General features: G+C 48.7%; 1 protein-coding gene across 1 annotated transcript; it reads left to right on the top strand.

The window, feature by feature from the left end:
* Positions 1–316: 316 nt before the first annotated feature.
* GRPEL2 (GrpE like 2, mitochondrial) lies at positions 317–12293 on the top strand. The gene is made up of 4 exons (XM_027643624.1): positions 317–452; positions 5324–5492; positions 6811–6892; positions 8149–12293. Exons 1-4 carry the CDS (start codon positions 385–387, stop codon positions 8502–8504), a joined length of 675 nt encoding a protein of 224 aa, XP_027499425.1. The 5' UTR covers positions 317–384; the 3' UTR covers positions 8505–12293.
* Positions 12294–14470: the final 2177 nt, after the last annotated feature.

Below are 14470 nucleotides of genomic sequence, written 5' to 3'. Positions count from 1 at the left end.
AGCCTCTCGTAGTCCTTTACTGAAGAGGTGAAACCCGTCCCATTATCACCCCTTACACCGCGCAGCCAGTGGCGGGAGCCGTGTGTCCGGGGGGACCGGAGCTGTGTCCGGAGCCGAGCCCCGGGCTGCCGAAGCCGTGTCCAGGAGCCGTGTCCAGGCCCAGGTTCGAGTCCAGAGGGACAAGCGTTGTATGCCCTGATTCCACTCCCGGCATCCCGGAGCAGCGCGTCCGGGACCGGGCGGGGCCCCCCCGCACCCCCGGCCGGTCCTGCCGAGGCACCGCCCGCCGCTCCCCGCGGGGCCCTCTGGGATCTGTAGTTGTCGGCGGCGCCGGCGCATCGCGGCCGCCTCATCCCTCCATCCCGCCCGGCGCTCTGCGGGGCCATGGCCGCCCGCTCCCTGCGGCGCTTCGGGACCCTCCTGCCGGTCTGCGGCTCGGCGAGGCAGGGCAGGTACGTGGGGCGGAGTGGGGCGGGCTGGGGGGGACCCGAGAGGTCCCGCTCCCGTGGAGGGCTCGGGGCGAGACGTGGCAGCGCCGCGGGGCCGGGCCCGGGCAGGCGCCGCGCCGGGGGCGGGAGCGGACCCGGACCCAGACTCAGACCCGGATCTGGTTTCGGACCCGGACCCAGACTCAGACCCGGATCTGGTTTCGGACCCGGACCCGCATCCGCACCCGCACCCGCACCCCGCCGCTCGAGCATCATCCCCCGGGAGGTCCCCGCATCACCGCCCGGACCCGCACGCTGCTACTCAGCACCCCCGGCTACTCAGCAGGGCCTGGAGTAAAATTAGGCTCCAATAACCGAGTTCTTTCCTGGAAAAATATGACTTTTTGAGTAAAAAAAAATTAATTTTCGAGGAAGAAGGTTTCCGTGCTCGGTGAGTCACGTTGTGTGGTGGTTTCCTGCCACTGCGCGTGGTTTCTGTGTCTCGCCCATCCGAACCATTTATTCATGGACTACATGTTTAATGCGCTCCCTGGTCTTTATTTTTGGTCGTGAGGCAGTACCCGTGCTATCAACGTGTTTTGGGTGGTCACAGGAAGAGAATCCATTTAATTGTGTCAATATTTAGGCAGAAAAACAGTGCCCGGTCATGTTTTTGGACATCGTGGTATATGGCTTACTAGAGGGAAATCCATAAGGGTGCTTTGGGTATTTGGGTGAAATGTGGACAGGCAAAAAGGAAGAAAGTCAAAATGCTTATTAGATTTTTTTCTCCAGAAAAGAAACACCACCAAAAGACCATTTAAATGCAATAAAATAATTCTGCAGCGTGTAATAGAAGTAAATGTGTTTGGGGCTAAACGGAAAGATGTGTGTCAGGAAATTCTTCCTCTTTCATGTTCCGTCATATGTGTGAAAACTGCTTTGCCCCTCCTAAAATGTACACTGAGCGTGAAGCAGGTGACTGATGGAGCTCAGCAGGCTTCTGTTGTGGAGGATCCTGGGACCTGCTGTCGGTGTGAAGCTTCTCTTTGTACACAAATTTCTTTGTGGCCCTGCCTGGGTCGCTCCCAATGGGAACAGCTCCGTCAGCAAGGCAGGGGTGGTGGGGCCCAGGCTCCCAACCTGGGACTCCTTACCCTGGACTGGCTTAGGGAGCCTCCTGCCCAATTTACAGCCATCCTGTGTGGAGGTGCACTGCACAAGCTTGTTCTCTAGCTTTATTGAACAAGAATCCACATAGTGTTATAGAATCAGAGAATATGCTGAGTTGCAAGGGACCCACAGGGATCACTGAGTCCAACTCCTGGCTCTGCAGAGGACACCCCAACAATCCCACCATGTGCCTGAGAGCATTGCCCAAACACTCCTTCAGCTCTGTCAGCCTTGGGGCCGTGACCACTGCCCTGGGGAGCCTGTTCAGTGCCCAACCACCCTCTGGGGGAAGAACCTTTTCCTGATATCCAACCTAACCCTCCCCTGACACAACTCCAGCCGTTCCCTTGGGTCCTGTCACTGGTCACAGAGAGCAGATATAGGTGAGGAAGCTGCAGACCATGGTGAGGTCTCCCCTCGGTCTCCTCTTCTCCAGCTGAACAAGCCAAGTACCCTCAGTCGCTCCGCATATGGCCCCTCCAGACCCTTCACCATCTTCATGTCCCTCCTTTGGATGCTCTCTAGCAGCTTTAGATCTTTCTTACCTTGTGGGGCCCAAAACTGCCCCCAGGACTCTGAGGCCACCCCAGTGCAGAGCAGAGCAGGACAATCCCTGCTTGACTGGGTTAATCTCTGGTATCACTCCCTGATGAAACAGAGCAAAGGAATTGGGAGTAATTAGATTTCTTTCCAAAGCAAGCTCATCAGAGAAGAAACACTGATGCAGATGGTTCTGTGTGTCTCAGCAGTTGTGTGCTTTGTCATGCTGATTTGGGAAGAGGAAGGAGTGTTTTAGGAGGGGTGGGGAAGGACCCTTGCGTTTAGAGGGAGCATGACAGTCACTTTGGGATGTTCGGGAATGGTGCTATCCTGCCTGTGCTCCAGAAGGAGGTGATACTATTGTATATCTGACCAGAGACCTGTTCTCATCATTTAAATTCTAATCTTTAGAGCCAAGTGGCTTAAACCATATGGCTGCAATCAACTTCTCTGCTACATCTGATCTGTTTGGCTTTCTGTGACATCCCTTTGTAAATCTTTTGGTATCACCAGCTTACTTGTGTAACCCCTTCACACGCCCTGAGACTTCCACGTGTCTGTCACTTAAGGATGTGTCAACTTGCTCCCGTGGGATTTCTGCCTACTTTTAGGGCAGCTGTGATCAAGGCAGTGTTTAGGAGATGGAGCAGAGTCAGTGGACAGGCTGTAAATAGCACTTGCCCTTTTTTGTGGAGTATTTTTTTTCATCCTGAAGGAAGAAGTAAATTGAGTGGCATTTTCAGTCCTCCATAAGAATCCTTCCTAGGAACTCCCTCTGGAGCCAGTCTGTGGCTCTGGTTTCTTGCCTACAACTTTTAAGGCAGGCTCATCTGAGCAGCATGTGATACCCGGGGCATGTCCCTGCACGGGGGAGTGTTCTCTAAGTTGGTTTCACAGGCTGGAGAGAGGAGTCCATGCAGGGAGCTCCCTGCTCCACGTAGGCAAATCCCTGGAGCTGAGGCACTGGCTCATCCATGCCCCTCTCCTCCCACGCTCCGAAACACACCCATTCCTGTAGAGTAACTCTCTTACGGAAGAAAATGTCTCACTAACCTTTGTTTCTTGGGTGCAAAAGAGTTAACTGAGTTGCCTATTTTTAAGACACCAGAGTCTAATCTGTGAGAGGCCCAGCAAGATTTCTCAGCTGCATTTCAGGTTGCTTGGTTCATCTGTGGCGTGGCTGATTTCCTTCCCTGCAGCTCTTTAAATGAAATGTGAGACGATAAAGGACAAAGCTTGTAGTTGGTGCTTAGCGTGGACACACCTTTATGTGCAAAGAAAGCTTCACAGATTGATTTTGAAGGCTTGGTGAAGGGGGTCCTGCTCTCTCCTCCCCTCCAGTCCAGTCTGCTTTTTGTAAATTTGAGGAAGTGCTGTGTTAATCAGTCAACAAAGTAAGTTGATAAGCATTTTAAAAATCATTCGAGATGGAGTTTTGTGCCCCAAACAGATCTATCTGCAGCCAGGGATAAAATGTGGGGGTTTTTTCCTGTGTTAGCATTCCTGGAGCCCACAATAGCTGGGCAGCTTTTTGAAAGGAGCCCTGGGACAGCCCCTCACCTGGTTTTTTAAAGAGTAGTCTGAGGAAGGTCCTATCTTAGAGCAAGTATAAGTAGCAGAAGCACTTTCAAACTTGTATTTGGCATGTAGTTTGTTGAAAAGGAGTGAGTGGTTTAACAGATCATATTTTAAGTACCCACTTAATAAAAAATGCATATGCAAATGTCTTCAGGTGGGAAAAGGAAGTTTGTCATTAGTGTTGTGGGACTTTCAACAACCTGGTGTTAAAGACTAAATGAGGGAGCATCTGGGCTGCTAAACACTGGGTGGTAGGAGGTGCTTGGTGGTCTTTGGGCAGATACAGATCTCTTGAATTGTGCTTTGATGATAGCTATAGATGAGCCAGTCTGAACCACCTGCCTGCCACCCAAAGGGGGACACCTCATCCGTTCCCCACATCTCACCAGGCTTCACGTGTTTGTCTCCTCTGGTACTGGCACTTGCACTCATCTATCTGATCTGTCAGCAAACCTATTCAGGGACACAGAGAGAAAAGTCTTTTTGTTTTGTAGGGTTAGTTTTCATCTGGTTTAACTCCCTGAAACTTAATTCTGCTCAACTCCAGTACTGGAAGAAGAGGAGCAAATTGTAAGCTCAGCTGGACTGCTGAACAATGCTAAAGTCTCTTGACTGGTTTGATAGACCCCAGAATAAACTGTGCACTTCTGTTACACCATGCATGAGCAATATAGCCTTGCTAAAATGTAAAAAAGCTTAATGGAACAGGCCTGGTAATGTGAACTCAGCTGTATCGATTCTGGGACCTAACTTAGTGTCTCTGTGTGGTGTGGAATTGTGCTGTATAACCATAGGGGTGGAGTCAGTGCCAGTGCAGGGATTTCTGGGCTTTGCTGAATTTCACGGACTGGATGTGCATTTAATGTTTGCAAAACATTGTATACAGGGGCTATAGGACATTGCATAAGAGGATGTTGAAAGCCCTGCTGAGAGGAAGGGCTCAGGTGTTCCCAAAAAAGGAAACACCCTTGTAAAGTGTATGCTGAAATGTTTCCTGAGTGGGGGTGCTTTGGCAGTAAATTGCACTTTGTTCTGCAGACTCTTCCTGGTGTAAGGTGTGAGAGGGAGGCATGGCTGAGGCTTTGGCCTCATGCTGGCAGGAATGGGCCCTGTCTAGGTCAGTTTGTAAAAGCAAGTGTAGTAGGAGGGAGAGTGAAACAGAATCAAGGAATCACAGAATCATTTAGGTTGAAAAATATCTGAGAGGTGGTGGAGTCCCCATCCCTGGAGGTGTTCAAGGAATGACTGGATGTGGCACTCAGTGCTCTGGTCTGGTTGACAAGGTGGGGATCAGTCACAGGTTGGATTCGATGACCTTGGAGGTCTTTTCCAACTTCAGTGATTCTGTGAAAATCTAGCTCTTTTCAAGGTATGCCAGAGAAGTGGTGTACAGCCTCTGTAGTGCCATGTGAGTCTAAAATAAAAGAATTTAAAAACACCAACCTCTTTGTGTTTCTTTGCTAATTGTCTGTATTTTCTGAAAAGAGCTAAAATTGTGTCAGGAATCCTATGTATCTTCTTTAAGAGAGCCTGTTTTTAGTACCGGCACTAAACTAGAATTCTCAATGACCCTGATGATATTAACTTTCCTTCTTTGTCACTAGTTTGCATTTCAGAGGGTCCCCCTGTGTTTTCAGCACTGCAGCTCAGCAGAGAAGTACAGGAGATGAGTGTGGCCCAGAAGATCCCCATGACGAGCCCAAGCATCCCCTTTCTGACTGTGCCTTGGAGCACAAAGCCATCAAATTGGAAGAACAAGTCCGAGATTTGACTGTGAGTGTGGTGCTGGTGGCACCATGATGTCTTTGGTTCAGTCCCCTTGACTTGGTCTGTCTTTCAGCCCTGGACTACTTCATAAATGCTGTAACACACACAAACAGTGTTGCTGTGCTGTGGCAGCCTTCAGAGCAGCTGTGCTCTGAGTGTGAGAGGGGGAAACTCCAGTCTGCATTCCCCAAAAACACCATCTGTCAGTAGTAGCAGCAGCAGGACACTGATAGCACAATCCTGGCAGGCAAAGCTGTGTGTTGGAGCTGGTCTGGTCAGTTCTTTCACAGCATTGTACAGAGCCAGTGGCAGTACTTTTGTGCTGATCAGGATTGTGTATTGTCATAGAACCACAGAATATCCTGAGTTGGAAGGGACCCACAGGAATCATCCAAGTCCCACTCCTGGCACAGGACACCCCAACAATACCACCATGTGCCTGAGAGTGTTGTCCAAACACTCCTTGAGCTCTGGCAGCCTTGGAGCCGTGACCACTGCCCTGGGGAGCCTGTTCAGTGCCCAACCACCCTCTGGGAAAAGAACCTTTTCCTAATATCCAACCTAACTCTGCCCTGACACAGCTCCAGCCGCTCCCTCAGGTCCTTTCGTGGGTCACACAGAGCAGAGATCGGAGCTGCCCCTCATGGGGAAGCTGCAAACCCTGGTGAGGTCTGACCTCAGTCTCCTCCAGCTGAACAAGCCCAGTGCCCTCAACTGCTCCTCACGTGGCCCCTCTATACCCTTCACCATTTTCATGTCCCTCCTTTGGATGCTCTCTGACAGCTTTGTGTCCCACTGGGTCCAGATTGTCCAAGAAGGAACGTCCTTTTCAGTGACAGTGATGTGAGGGAAATAGTAGGGATCACATTACATATTGAAGAGCACATGTGAGTAAGGAGAGAATTAAATACTGCTTCACTGGGCAATTCTTGACATAATCACCCTGAGAATCCTGCACTGAGTGATAAATCATGTGGTCACCGATCTGTGGCTGAGACTATCAGCTGCCTGCTGCAGAAAAAGGTGTCTCAATAGCCACAGTGAGTCACAAAAAAAGCAGCAACCTGAGAGCTGGTGTTCAGTTGAATTCAGTCATTCAGTGCCCAGAATACTTCTGGCCTTCGCCTGCATCTTTTGAGGGAGTTGCAGGTTTTGGTTAATCAGTAGAAGGACTTGGGTTTGCATGTTGTAAAAATGCAGGAGCCTGGCACAACCTTCTGATGTGACGAGGACTCTTTTTAAAGCATTTCTGAGGGATTCACCACTGTCAGGAAATGGGTTTTGCTTCCTTGTTTGATGTCTCCCCTTGCTGTTGTGGTTACAGGAGCGATACCGGAAAGCTTTGGCAGATTCCGAGAATGTCCGGAGGAGAACACAGAAGTTTGTGGAAGATGCCAAGCTCTTTGGTAAGCGAAAGAGCTGTGTTTACTGCAGTGGCCTGCCTGCCTGAGTGTAAATTGCTGATCAACAGCTTTTCTCTCCCCTGGTCCTGCCCTCCTTTGTTCACTGTGAAGTCTGGCATGACGTTTGGCCTGGGCTCTTGGTGTCTGGGCTTACTTGCTGTTTTCTCTGTATGTCCAGCTGTGTCCTGTCTATCAGTTTACTTCAGGGACTGTTTTGTGACTATTTAAAAAAAAAATAGGCCCAGTGCAGCTGAGTGTAGTTCTGCTGACTTGGTTGAAGTTACAGGCTCGGCTATATGCTGAGGATTGGCTCCAGCAGGGTGTAGTTCATACTCAGCTGTGTCATCAGGTTGTGATCTCTTTTGCTATATTAACAGCCTCTTCCCTTCTGCTCTAGCTTTTAGGAGGTAGATCCTGCCTGGGACAACAGTTGTCAATCCCTGTATCAAATATTTAAAATTTCTAAAAGAAGTATTTTATTGTTGGTGAAATGACCTGAATTTGTGGCTTTGGCAACAGAGGCAGGTGAAGGGGGAAAAAGGTTCTGTTTAATCATTGGACTCTGTCAGGACCATCTCTGAGAACGAGAAACTGTTTTTCTCCATAATGCATGAATCTCATAGGGTTTATTGGTAGTTAACTCTAGTAGCCTTGAAATTAGAGCTATTGTATTTTCTTACCTTCTACCTGTGGAGCTACGAAATGGCTGATGAGTTTGGGGATAATCAGTGGGATAATTGATATTGAGAGGGGTTTTTTGAGCCACAGTGCTTTTAACTTATAAATAAAATTGGGGATGTACTTTTGAGTAGACATGTATTGGTTTTACTTCCCCACATTGTGTTTGTTCCCCGTGGCATTTGTGTGAGCTGCTTGGCAAAACAGTGAAGTCAGTGGGACTGTATGAGAGGGTGTAGAGCAGAGTCCTAAATGACAAGTGTTAGTTGCAAAAAAAACTATTTGGAGTGGAATACTAATTTTCTGCTTTGTCAGGAATACCCGACATATAGATATCTGTATGTTTATATGTATAGGTGTACATTTCCTGCATATGTCTTGATTTGGAGAGTCTTTAGATTACTGTTAATGTTAAAGCTTTGGTTACAGAAGACACCGTCTGCTCTCACTAAATTAACAGTTCAAATCAATTAGCAGCTTTAGAGATGCTTTCCAACTGCTGTGACTTTGTGTCTGTCATTGTAGCTCTGTATGTTCTGTAAACTGCCCTCCATTTACTTAGTGCTTCTTTGTGCCCCTAGGGATCCAGAGTTTCTGCAGGGACCTCGTGGAGGTAGCAGATATCTTGGAGAAGACTGCCGAGAGCGCCGCGGGAGAAGCGGAGCCCAGTAACCCAAACCCAGCCCTGAAGAAGATCTACGAAGGCCTCTCCCTCATAGAGGCCAAGTTGCAAAGTGTGTTTGCCAAGCACGGCCTTCAGAAGATGAACCCTGTTGGTGGCAGATACGACCCCTACGACCACGAGATCGTCTGCCACGTCCCGGCCGAGGGGATGCAGCCGGGCACGATCGCGCTGGTGACGCAGGACGGCTACAAACTGCACGGCCGCACCATCAGACACGCGCTTGTCGGCGTGGCCGTGGAGTCACAGGAGTGACCTGGGCTCCCCCACTGCCATCTGGGACCTTCCTGAGCTGGGGACCACCCCCCAGCACTCAGAGCTGCAGCTGCATGTATTTACTTATTTATTGAGCTAGGTTTGTATCGTATGATGGCTTCTTGATAGTGTGTGCGGTCATTTTGCCATTGATTCGAAGGTACTTGTGTATTTAATAATACTTTCTGGGGTCCATGGAGTAATAGTAGAAGTCCTGCTATTTGTCAGAAACGTGGCACTGTAGCCCCTTTCTCCTTTTCTCATTTCTCCATTAAGATTTGTATGGGGAAGAGATATGGGAGAGAAAGGGAAATTCCCTGAGAGCTAAGGAATCTTGTCTCCCAGCTCCATCTCTGAGACAGACTCCTGCAGTGGCCTTCAGGGAAGTAACTTCTCTGCCTTGGTTTCCATAGCTGTATTAAGGGACTATAATAATACTTACTGACCTACCTCACAGGGATGTGGTGAGGCTTTTCCTTTGTAAAGCACTCGGAAAAGTCCAAAGGGACAAGTGTCATTATCAGCTGGTTTTGGTGTCTTCCCTTGTCCCCAGGCCCCTTGGATGGGGATGAAGATGATCACTTGAAATGACATTTAGGGGCAGCTTTTTCTTATGTTGCTTCAGGAAAACAATCCTGAATTCATGGAATCTCTGTCATACAACAGATGAATAGAGATGAGTGTTTAAAGAGAATTCTGTTGTTAGGTCAGACTAACGTATTAGTATTTCTTCTCCAGGTAAAATTTCACCTTGCCTCTTTGCCCAAATGTAAAACAGGGAATAGTGATTTGTGTTGGGGGCAAAAAACTGTTCTCAAATCTCTTATTCTCCAACCAAAATGTATATTTTAGAGGAGAGTAATTTCTCTTCCCTGATGGGTATTTGTGCAGCTTTCAAGCATGATAAACTATGTCCTCTTTGTTGCAGCTGCTGGCAAAATGGAGATGTACCCTTAAGCAGGAAATCTGGACTGCTCTATTTTCTCAGCTCTCCAGTAATGATCCTCAGATAACACTAACTTCCAGTTCCCATTCAGATTCTACTTTTGCGTGGTCACAGTAAATATTAAACCTTTTGGGTTTTGATGCGAGGAGGAAAATCTTCTCTGCTAAAAGTCTCAAGTGCCCTTGAACCAATTTTAGCAGCGGTGACAAGGAAGCAAGAGAAGCAGAAGGCTGAGGAAGCGAAAGCTGACCTCGAGCTGTCCTCTTAGTTGGAGGCACGTTGTTGTCACAGCATATGTATTTCCCAGTGGCCCTATTGCCTGGGAGTCCATTTGTCTCAGCTGAAAGGATGCAGTCACTGAGGAAGATCAGAGTTTTAACCCTTTGCAGAGCAGCAAGCAGTCAAATGACAGAAGAACAGATAGTCCAGCTATGGTGTGCACTACACAAAACCAGGAATGGTTGTTTTCAGGTTGTTTCTGCCTGATTTGTTAATTGCTGCCTTTTGACTTTTTGGAATTGGATCCATGGCCCAACAGATCCACTTCCAAAAACGTTTTATTTATAGTGGATGCCATCACTGGTTTGGAAGAAAGCTTGTTCTTCTCCCATTCTTTGCAGGCTTTGGTTGCAAAACCCTTTTGTGGTGGACTTCAAGATCAGTGCAGCTATCAACAGTCTTTCATCTCGGAGACTGTGTGCAGCTAGTGGGTTGTCATTCCAGAAATTTAAGGAAGATGCACATTTCTAAGATGCTCCATGCAACCTGTTTTAGTGCCAAGTGTGGAGTGACTTGGTAGTGGATACCTTTTGGAGTGTGGGTTTCTGCCTCTGCTTAGTATGTTCTCAGGGTGGTACTTGAGATTTCAACCCTGAAACTGCTTCCTGGAAGGATTAGCTCACTTTGAACTAACTTCTTGTTTTAACACATTGTTGGGAATTTCAGAGATAAACAGAACTTCCTGTTCATTGTTTTGCTGGTGTCTGTGCTGACCAGGTCACCAGGGTACGCTGTTTCTCCAGAAAGGCATAGAAAAAATATGAAGTGTGGCAATGCAAGTCTTGCTTTTCTCTCTCAAAACTGTCTCCAGCCTGTTCTGAGGAAACTCTGTCCTCAGCTGGAAGAAGCAATTGGGTTCTCTGCTGCCTCTTCAGCCTCTGCTATATCAGCTGAGTCTTTTTGCAATATGAGGAGAGAGCTGGTTATGGAAACTAACTTTGAATGTGAAACTTTAGTTATAAGGAACCAAACAAAACAAAGGCATTTTACACAACAGGTAGGTTTCAGTCATAGAAAGGCTGCAGCTTACCTGAGCCAGATTTAAAAGTAGTGTGTGACCAGAAGTGATGGGATCCAGATCTTCCTTAAACTCATCCATGAAGCCACTAGACTCTGAAATTATTCTGCAGCTACTCTGTCCAACGTGGGACTGTTTGCAAATCCTGCCTGTCTCCTCAGCCAGTACCTATCCATTTTTGCCTTAAAGAAATATCCTAAAATGCACTCCAGACCTTCTGTCTGTACTAAGAGAATATTGATTCAGCTTGTGTATCTGGGATCCACTTTCACCGAGGCACTGTTGTGTGGTGGAGCAGGAATCTGAGGGATCCAGTTCCTGTGCAGTCTTTCCCACCCTCACAGAAGCCCTGTTTAATTTTGGGCAAGCTATTTTCCCAGTTGAACCTATGGAACTTCTAAAGGATCCTATCTGGCTTTTATGATACCCATTGCTGAGAGACTCTTTCAGAGATATTACCAAAGAGATAAATCCTGTAGCTGTTGTTGGTCCTAGTTTCTGCTTCCTTTGGATGGTGAAGTGAAAATGAAATAACCAAACCTGGATTCCATCACAGAATCCAGATTTCCTAGGCAAAATTTTATTCTCTTGCCTTTCAAGCACACTTAATGATCTCTTCTGTCATGGATGAGATTGTGTAAGGGTGGGTGTAAGAATTTCTCCTCTGTAGGTCTTTGCTGCCTTGTCTGCCCTGTTTGTGTAACTCTTGCAGAGAGGAGATTGACGCATGAGCTGCTTCTCTCCAGTCACTTTATCCAATGACTGACTGTTTAATAAAACACAGGAATACATTAGCAGGGAGGGAATATCAGAGGAGAGGAAGTGTCATGTTCTTCTTAGTAATTTCTGCTCAGTTTGCCCAGCCACGAAGAGCTGGAGCTGGGAATGCAGACTACTAGACAAGATGTGGTGGTGCGCGGACCTGCATTTCCACCCTTGGGAAGTGGGCAGCCACCCTGAATATGGGCATTTGCCACCTTCTGTGGCCTTGCCATGCCCTGTCGGCAGGACCTGTTTGAGTGGATCCCCTGGACAAGTCTCCAGCGCCACTGTCATGATCATGGCAATGTCTCAACTGACCAGAAGCAGTGCAAAATGTGAATGTCACTTCGTGAACCTTGACTTCTCAGTGCTTCAGCAGCAGAGCTTCTGTTGAAAAAGCTGTGATCAGTCAATAGCTATTAGCAGTCCCTTAATTAAAAAAAAAAAAAAATTATTTAAGTTTTATATTGTGAATATTGTAGTATTTTTTTATTTTAAAACTTTAGGTGTTTTGATATTACTTGCAAAGTCAAATGAACAAAGCGTTGCTAATCTCCAAAAATCTAAATCCATTTAGTTGGTGGGAAACCTGTAAATATTGTATTTTTTTTTGTGTATTTCTGTGCTCTTTTTTTACCCAAAGGTTCTGGCTGTATGAAAGACAGAGACCGACACGTGGGAGAGGTGCAAGTAGTTGACAACAACATTTGAGTTAATGTTGGAAAGGGCTGATTTCCTTTAGATGTCCAGATACTGTCCATTTGCAAATAAAACAAAGGAATTGCAGTTGCTTCTCTTTCCTTTCTCCCTGTCCCAAACTGCTGCTAGTTCCAACTCCAACCATCTGGGACTGCACATTGGAAGGTTTCTCTCTATTCCTGATCCAGTTGTGATAAGGGCTGTGGTCCATGGCAGCACTTAGAATCATAGAATGGTTTAGGTTGGAAGGGACCTTAAAGATCATCTCCTTCCACCCCCCCCCCCCCCATGTTCAGGGACACCTTCCACTATCCCAGGTTGCTCCAAGCCCCGTCCAACCCGGCCTTGGACACTTCCAGGGATGGGACAGCCACAGTTTCTCTGGGCAACCTGTGCCAGGGCCTCACCACCCTCACAACCAAGAATTTCTTTATAATATCTAATCTAAGCCTACTCTCAGTTTGAAGCCATTACTCACTATAGTTCCCAGTGAAGAGCTGCTCTCTGAGGGGATTTGTTGGAGAAAAGAAGAGGCTTTCTCTGTAGGGTGTAACAGATCTCATTCTTCCTTCCTTCATCCTCTGCAAAATAACTGGGCCTCAGTTCCTGGCTTTGCCTTGAAAGTTGGTGCCATGTGGGTGGGTCTTGTTCTCCCAGAGCTCTGAATGCCCCTGGGCACTTCTCACTAGTACAAAAGCATCTGCAAAAGACCATTTACAAGTGGCCTTTATGAGGTGAGATCTATATTTCTGTGCCAGCAAAGTCAGATGTGATGCAGAGGTGATCATCCATTATAGGGCCTTTTCTTCATTCTGCCTGAAATGCTCAGTGTTCTCCACGATGGCATTGCTTGTTGCAACCAGACTAGACCAGGAAATCCTGCTGCTGCGTTAGGTAATTTCTGGCTCTGCTGGTTTTTGTCTGCAGCAACAGTGAGAGTTGGGAGTTCTCAAACCACAACCACTGCCATCTGCAGAAAAGCATCACAGCTTGTGAGCGAGGGGCAGAGCATTTTGCTTATGGCACAGTATTCCAGAACGCCTGCAAGCAGGGCATGGGCTGCCATGAGAGGGAGGGAATTGGGAGCAGTGCTGACCTGGCTCCTCGGAGCCCTGCTGGGTGCACAGCAGATTTCTGGTCGCCCACAGCCATGGTGAAATCAGGCTGCTTAAGTAAGAGCTTGTTAAAACCTGAGGCATGCTGCAAAGATATTTGTGTGTTGCGTTTTAAGCTGCTTTGGAAGCATCGTCTCCCCATCCTGGTGGGTCAATTCTGCCAGTTGTAAGGACTCGGGTGAGCTGAGCAATGGTAGTTTCTGTCTCTGCTCCCCCAAAATGTTCATGCTCGAGTTTCAGGGTTGTATGTGTTCCCCCATGCAGGAACTCTGAAGTGGTTCCTGGCTGGGGAAAAGAGGGGACCTGTGCTTGTGTTGCGTTTTTCTGAGACAAAGTTCAGGTGGTGTATTCTCAAACAAAATTTTGTTCCTTAGTGTTGAGCCAACTCTGGGCTACAGTAGGCTCTGGGTTTGTGATTACATGTCCAACCTGTTCTGGAGTTTTTGCTCAGCCTTTGCTATCCTTTGAAATCTGAGTAGCAGCAGGCTCCTGTGGGATCCCCTTGGCACTAGCTGCTTGCTGTCAGGCTCCTTGTTTTGCCCAGGGCAGAAAGTACAAGCAAAAGCTTGAAATGCCCTTGCTGATGCATGAGCCATGCAGGCTCCAGCCTGCTCCGGGTACTCAGTGCTGTATGCATCCTCCATGTGCAGATGGAGCACATGGAAAACGTGCTCTGGCAGCAGCGTGGCCTAAACACTGCCCTGTGGTGTATCCCCAGCACACCGGCATCAGGAGAGAGGTGGTGCCGGGGCAGCTCCTGGGCTTGGGCCCTCGATGGCGAGCGGGATGCTGCCGAGCACCCCGGAGCGTAGGGCACGGAGGATGCTCGCCGTGGCTGTGCCTGGGGTTGTCCGTGTGCCCCAACCAGCGGTTTGGGATGCGAGGGTCCTCTCTGCCCCTCAGTGCCGGTCTGCCGGGGGGATTAGTCATCCCAAGGCCCGCGGGGATGCCGTGCCCCGCATCCCCCCCTCCTCGGGCACACCGCCGACCCCGCCTCCGCCGGCCGGGACGGGCTCCGAGCTCCGGGCTCCGGGCCGGGCCGAGCCGTGCCCGGGCGGGCGGGGCTGGGCGGTGGCGGGGGGCGCGGGGGCCGAGCCTGCGGTGAGGGGCGGGCCGGGGCGGGCGCTGCCGGGCCCCGCTCTCCGCG

The sequence above is a fragment of the Corapipo altera genome, unplaced genomic scaffold (genome assembly GCF_003945725.1).
Source record: "Corapipo altera isolate COAL_440 unplaced genomic scaffold, ASM394572v1 75, whole genome shotgun sequence".
Lineage (NCBI taxonomy): Eukaryota > Metazoa > Chordata > Aves > Passeriformes > Pipridae > Corapipo > Corapipo altera.
Note: the sequence above shows the minus strand (reverse complement) of the source record. Positions and strands in the feature narration are given on the sequence as shown.

What these genes read in the sequence shown, in the direction of transcription:
- GRPEL2 (XM_027643624.1), top strand. Translation starts at nt 385, where the DNA reads ATGGCCGCCCGCTCCCTGCGGCGCTTCGGGACCCTCCTGCCGGTCTGC. An exon ending in GGCTCGGCGAGGCAGGGCAG is followed by an intron (nt 453 to 5,323) that starts GTACGTGGGGCG and finishes CTTTGTCACTAG; the next exon opens with TTTGCATTTCAGAGGGTCCC. An exon ending in GGAAGATGCCAAGCTCTTTG is followed by an intron (nt 6,893 to 8,148) that starts GTAAGCGAAAGA and finishes TTGTGCCCCTAG; the next exon opens with GGATCCAGAGTTTCTGCAGG.